Source organism: Oreochromis aureus, linkage group 11 (assembly GCF_013358895.1).
Source record: "Oreochromis aureus strain Israel breed Guangdong linkage group 11, ZZ_aureus, whole genome shotgun sequence".
Classification (NCBI taxonomy): Eukaryota; Metazoa; Chordata; class Actinopteri; order Cichliformes; family Cichlidae; genus Oreochromis; species Oreochromis aureus.
Window position 1 is genome coordinate 27,350,336 of NC_052952.1, and position 7,058 is coordinate 27,357,393.

At 46.4% G+C, this 7,058-nt stretch overlaps 1 protein-coding gene across 2 annotated transcripts in view; it reads right to left on the reverse strand.

Annotated features, from left to right (window-relative positions):
• The window catches only part of LOC116320966 (mannosyl-oligosaccharide 1,2-alpha-mannosidase IA), a 185,748-nt gene extending 179,451 nt beyond the window's left edge, over window positions 1–6,297 (reverse strand). The window contains exon 1 of one of the 2 annotated variants that reach the window (XM_039619400.1): window positions 4,566–6,297. In XM_039619400.1, the coding sequence (XP_039475334.1) occupies window positions 4,566–5,111 (546 nt within the window). In that variant the 5' untranslated portion in view covers window positions 5,112–6,297. The remainder of the gene's footprint in view (window positions 1–4,565) is intronic. The other variant, XM_031740712.2, reaches the window with a different exon arrangement.
• Window positions 6,298–7,058: the final 761 nt, after the last annotated feature.

A 7,058-nucleotide genomic window follows, 5' to 3' on the forward strand; every position in this document is an offset into this window, starting at 1 on the left:
GACCAGGTAACCAGCACCAAAATCCAATCCCAACAGATTCTGGATATTCACATACAGATTCTATTTATGGAGATTAGGTAAATAATGGATCGCTTTGCTTGCCAGGGTTTGGTGTCGTCTCACTGCATTAACCGGTGACATTGCCCAGGTAGTGCTAAGTAGCCCAGAATAAAACCCACTAAAAAATTCAAATTTAGCACAAACTCAAGTTTCAGATCATAGATGAAAGGGTCGATTACTTCTTGTGTGGCGGAGGAGGCCGGAATCGGTGCCCAGCAACACTGACAGGTTTATAATATCTGCCTCAGCCGCCACTGACTTGCACAATATATCAATATCCAGCGGGCCCAGCGGCTCTCTCCCCACATAAACAGACCAAAGACAACGATGGGCTCACATTCCAAACACCAGGCGCTGACATTTGCACAGCATCCGCAGAGGAGAGGAAAAGCACAAATGTTCCAGCTCTGTGGGAACACTAGCAGAGTGTAAGCCTTTTCTTAAGACTTTGTTCGTCTTCCGTTTCTTTCTTCTCTCTCAGCAGGCAGCCATTTTCCTGGCTCAGACTGGAGGTTGTTTGGCACACCTGATTCAGAGCAGAAGACAGCAGGGGAATGAGGGGCGGAGGGAGGTCACGGCGCTCGGAGCCAGCCAGGAGGCGCCAGCTTAACGGCAGCGTTTTATTCAGACAGTCACCCAGCTCACTGGTCATTACGGTTATAAGGGGATTTCAGGTCCAGCTACAAGCTCACCTATTTGTGAGGCTTTGTGTTGGTTTTGTGTGAGTGTTCTCATGTTTGTGTCATGCAGCGATTCAGATTTTGGTTCCCCCACAATTATACTCTTAAAGCAAAATGAAACTTACACTTTACTTTAAAGTATCACTGAGTTGTCTGAAGAACAAATAAAACCATTACCGTATCTAAAAATATGTATTCCAGGGGAAACATATTCCAGGGGATTTCAGTTTTGCAGCTGATGCCCTTTCAGTTCACTTTTACATGACATCATTTGGTTTCTCTTTTTTGAAACGTAAAAACACACACACACACACACACACACACACACACACACACACACACACACACACACACACACACACACACACACACACACACACACACACACACACACACACACACACACACACACACACACACACACACACACACACACACACACACACACACACACAAACTACTAGTACCTTGGGAATTTTTAATGTCTTCTGGTAAATTCTGCTGGAAATAAAGCAATTTTCCCTGCAGCTGTTTACTCATCTGGAAGCTGAAGTAAGCAGATGAGGTCTGTGATGCTGCTGTTAGTCTGTCAGCGAGGTGAACAAACAAACTGAAGGTGGTTTACATAACTAAACCGTCTTATCGCCGCTCTGTACTTTTTGCTGCCGTTTTACTCACTTTGTACTTTAAAAACTGTCTCACTTTACTTTTTTTTGTTCAAATACACAAAAAGGGGGCTTTCCACTTCTCTAGCATACTGCTCATTATTGTGAATTGCACGCAGGCACGCACACACAGCCAGCTGACCAATAAATAGACTTGTTTCACAACAGAACAGATGTACATCATTTGATTGCTGTGATGCAGGTGGGCTCGGGCCTGGATGAATAAGCACAGTGACAACAAAACTGAAACTGTCAAACTTCTGATTTGTCCCCAAGCACTTGACAAACTAGTGTGCGCGGGCACACACACACACACACACACACACACCAGCCCTGAAGAGTTTTATTGCTCCACTAGAGGAGGCTCTGCCACAAGAGGCTGCAGTGGCTCTGTCCTCTCACTGCAGTACTCAAAGCTGTCAACTCCATCTCCTCCATTCACATACATCTTATGTTAGAGATCACATTCTGCTTTACACAAGCCGAGAGCTTCATTTTCCTGCACCGGCAGATCTCTGCTAAACATTCAGGTGACAGAGAAGAGAGCACATCACAGGCTTCACAGACACCGCCTCTTAATGCAAACTTTGCTTCTTTTTTTTTAATGTATGTGATGTCATGGAGACAACCACACGATGCAGAGGCTTCACTCTGGATGTGCCTCAGAGCTCCCATCACTCCCTGACATCTCCTTTGCTCTGCAGTTGTGTTTGTTTGGCTCTGCCCTGCATCCAGTATTTTATTACTGCACTCCAAGTTCTAACCTTACTGAATGTAAAGGACATCAGCAACGAAATGTGCATGCAGAAAAGGAAACCCCTCCTGTTGCTCCAGGCACGCATTTTTGTGGTGCGATCTCTGCTATCCGACTTCTTATGCCAGAGCCAATGAGGCAGGAGTATAGGCATGCAGGCAACTCAGTGAGCCATAACGTCACAGAATTACAAATAGGAGGCTGTATGAAAATAACCCTTATCTTTATCCTGCTCAAGACTTTTGGTGGAGAGCGAACTTGTCCCAGAGTTTGTTTCCAAAACACTTATAGCACTTTGGCCGTTCATCCCGAGGGCCTGATCTAGGGTTGGGCTGCCTTTAAACATTTGTAATGTGTGATCAGGCAGCCATTGTCCCTCGATTCACCCTCTCTTTGCCAGTGGATGCATACACACAGTGGAAGAAGGTGGGGAGTCTGCTTTCTAGTTGTTGGCATTTAAGAAAAACGATGCCCATTCACAGTTTGGGCATTGAGGCACTCAGTGGGCTGGACCAGAGTCTTTTTGTTTGCTTTGGGAGGGGGATACCCTCTCTCTGCATTCCATTACAGTGAAAAAAGGGAGTGCTTTTGCAGGGATGTAGACCACAATGTGAGTTTAGACGACTGGCAGCAAACAAAAAGCAAACATGTATTCTGAATGACAGATCCAGCTTCACAGAAACACACATTAGAAATAAAAGAGAGAGAGAGAAAGAAAGTATCAAAACATGTCAGTTTTATTGTTACAGTTGCTTTTTGATTTTGCATCTGTGAACCTGGACAAAACACAGGTTCACAATGTGTCAGCCTGTGTTGGCAGGGTGTATGTGAGCCTCCAGGAAAAACAAAAAAACTAAACAAGACCACACAAAACAAAAAAAGAAGCTGTTTGCAGCACTGCCAGCAGGCTTGAGATGATGGAAACTGCAGCAACAACAATAGCAAATGGCAAAAACATAAATTTGGCCAAGCACGCAGACCTGAAAGCATACAACGCAAGTGAGCACAGCTGCGCGTCTACTCTTCAGCACTTTGATAAACGTCTCGGTTTATTGGGAACAAGATGAATATTCCACAACAATAAGTGGGCGTGGAGGGCGTGGTGGAAAATAACTTTTCCTCCGACGATTCCGACCCTGTGGCATGAATTTTGCAGAGCTCAGCTGAACGCACCAGGCAAGCAAAGTCACACTGACATTCACTTGAGAGAGCATCAAAAAGGAGGAGCTATGAGTCAGTGAGAGCTCAGTGCACGAGGGCAAATCACCCTCCGTTCTCTGACGCCTCAGTCATCATGGAGCACATCACCTCTGGGTATGAAAGGCATGTGAGCAGCGTGCGAGGGTGACACCAAGCTGGAAGCCAGAGTGACAACAGGACTTATGAGTGTCACATACCGAGGCTGAAACCCATCTGTAACACTCTGGCCAGCGATTACCCCCAACACACCCCACCTTCCCACTCCTACTACTCTTTCTGCTCATCACCAGCCTCACTTGCTTTGAGTGGGTACAGATGTGTGAATCCTCGGACGCTCCCACTCTGGAGCCCTTATTGGACCCATAGGGCTCAACAAAGGCTGGCACACAGCTTGGAGAGCTCCTGGCCAAAGAGAAGCTGCACGCACTCCTATCATTTGCAGGCAGATACAGAGGTGCCACAGCTAATTTAAGGACTGTCACATGGGCAAATGAAATAATTGTTTAATAAGAAATATATATATATATATATATTTTTCAAAAAGATGCTATGTTCCCCTGCTGTTCTAGTTTTCTGCACAAACGGGAGAACATTAAGTCCATCATTAGTCCGGAAACCGCTTTCTGTCTTTATTAATAGAACTCCAGCAGGAATTAAACTAAGATAGGCAAAGGCGTTGGGTAAATTTAGACAAATAATACGACTGAAAAGGGCTTTATTTTGGCTGTTGGACAGCAGCTCAGTAAACAACAGCCACACTGCTTCTTTAGAGATTGCCTGTATTGTGAGCCAAATTCAGGCAAGTCAGATTAAACACTGTAAACATAATTACTTCTTTCAAGAGTGAACGCCTGGTTTTTCCACGTAAAAGCAGACTGCCATTTATCTGCTGTATTAGTCTGTTGTGTTTTGACAGCATGAAAAAGCTCCCATTCAAAAGCAACATTAAAACCAGATAAAGCCACATAAACACAAAAGTATTGCTTGCAGCCTGTTCGGTCTATCTGATAGATTAGGCGTTATCTTGGATTATATCTGGCCTCGATTTCCCCCCTAAATGTATTGCTTTGTTTTTTCCGTTAGGTTTACTTCTCATATTACAACACAGCCTATGTTGTACTTGTGCCTATCACATGCCAGTCATCCACCTCTTGCAAGAACATTGAACTTGATGTTCCGGTAGCAAAGTCACAGTGACTTCCTTACCTCTCTGACTTTCTCCCGGCGCTCGTTGGTCTGCGGGTCGACCGGTCTGCCGTTGTCTCTTCCCAGCGGGGGTTTGAACAAGCACCTTCTGAACTTCTTGTAACTAAAAGTATCCGAGTTGGCACCGTGGTTAGAGGAGGTCACTTTCTCTGACGCGGACTCAGTCTTGGACCTGGAGAGGTTCAGATCCTCCTGCGCTTTGCCCCCGGCGAGCCGGACCTCGGTCGCCTCGTAAGAGACTGGGGGTTTGCGGCTCTGACTTTTCAGCTTGATGCCAGCCTCTCCTTTAGCCGAAGTCATGCCCTGGTCTTTGGGTCTTTTTAAGTGCTCCCTGACATCGTTCTCTGAGCCGGAGCCAACGGTGACTGGCTGGATCTCTGTCTTGGACAGAAAAATGCGTTTTAGTCGGACAGAGTCGGGCAAAAAGAAGAGGGCCCCAAAACACAGTGTTACCAAACCCGAGAGAAAGAGCAGAAACATGAATTTCTGGGACAGGCGCAGACCCATGCCCGATGCCGAGACACCGGGCAACTTTCGGAAAACCATTGAAAGTTTTCTTGAGACGTTGCCTTACAGCCGAGACAGTGTTTTGACAGTTTCCACTCCACTGAGCAGCTTCCCTGCTGCCCCGAGGCTCGCGTAAAAACTCAAAATGCGGGACTCCAAACACACCCCCCGTGACACTTGCAGAGTGGCATAAAGAGCTTGCCAGAGCCGTCTTTATCTCGCTATCGATTTGATCTGCATAAAGCGAAGGTTAGGCCTGCCCACATTCACAATTTAGCCTACCAATCATTTGGCAACACGAATCTGAAGATTTTCATCTATATAACGCAACCCGCCGGCATCAACACACTGCAGGATGCGGGGTCTAAAAAAAATTAAAACCATAAACAGCACAGGGCTTCCGGGATGCTGAACAAATGGCACAGGCGTTTACTGAAACACTAAGCTATATTCAAGGGAAACAGGACAGCGCACGCCATGGGAACACATAAATGCACTTTTAAAGGAGATGATTGTGTGTCAGACCCCTGAACAAAGTTGCGACTCGATGCATTTTTCCACGCCGTGCAGATCATCAATAACACGCTGCCCTACGGTGCACAGCCTCGAGCGAACGGCACAGCATCGTTCCCTCGTCCCCGCTCACACCGACCCACGTTGCCGCATCACAAGCTCCTTAAAACACGTTTCAGAATCACGAGCCGATGTCGTTAGCGTCTGTGCTGGTGCAGCTGGTGCACGGGAACGCGTGTGTATTCCTGCCGCTCGTCTGTCAGATGCGCTCCTCCGTGCTCCCGTTTCCCCCTCTTCTTCTTCCCCCCTCTCACTGGCGTCAACACGCCGGGCGAAACAAATCGCCGGATGACATGAAAGAAGGCGGGTTTTGTCCCGTGCGAAGTTATCCTAGCCCCCCCACGATCCAAAATCCGGAGAATAAACAAATCCACCGTCCAGTTCTCCGGTTCCCAACAAAGACAGACACCCCCGCCGCGTCGTCTCTCCGATACCCGGCCAACGTCCGCCCGCCGTGCCTGTGCCTAGCTCTCGCTCTCCCTCGCTTGTGGTGCGCACTTGTGTCGCCGTGCCGTGGACGTCCACGCTTGCGTAAAAAAAGCGAGAGGAGAGAGCTGGAAATGTAACATATAGTGCAGGCAGGAGGAGGAGGAGGAGAGAGGAAGAGGAGGAGGGGGGAAACGGTCCGCTGCTCGACAATCCAGTGGGCTGGTCGGATTTCTTGATGGAAATTCACAACAGCTTATCAAAACACAGTTAAGCCGTTTGGACAAAGGGAGAGAGGTCTGTGTGGCCCTGTGCGTTAGGAAAGCATCCACACACACACACACGCCCACGAGGAAATCCTTGAAAAGCTGAAGAGGATGGCTATATCTGCAGCAGATATCAACAGCAATTAAGAAGGACACACACACCCACAAAACAAGAGAGAGTCAGTGATTACTCAGTGGGCTCTGTGCATGTTGGAAGATAAGATTATTTTTTGTTCTATTTTGTTTTCATTGTCCATGAGCGAAACCTGAAACCTCCAGCTGATGAGTTATTTTTACTCATCACGTTCCTCAGAATTTATCCTTTATCCACAGGAGGATTTGTTATTGAGTATTAATTAGGATCCCAAGTTAATTTGTTCTGACAGCACTTACCCGGGATTTGAAAACATTTGTTTAATTAATCACATATTTTTTCTATCCAGAGTTTAAAAAAAAATAATGTTAGCTGGTTGCAAAAGATGATTTTCTGGCGTCCAACTCTTTGATAGCGGGACATAACGCATCTTCTTGGAGGTTTTGAACCCTTCATTTGAGCCCAGTCCAAATGGATCCATTATCTACTGGATGGATAACAGTCAATTATTCATTCGTATTTATTATTTTCTTCGGGATAAGTTATCTTTTCCCTAAAAATGGAAAAATGGAAGTGACTTTTTTACGTCTATAACTGGCTCATATTTTTTCTGACATCTTGCAAAAC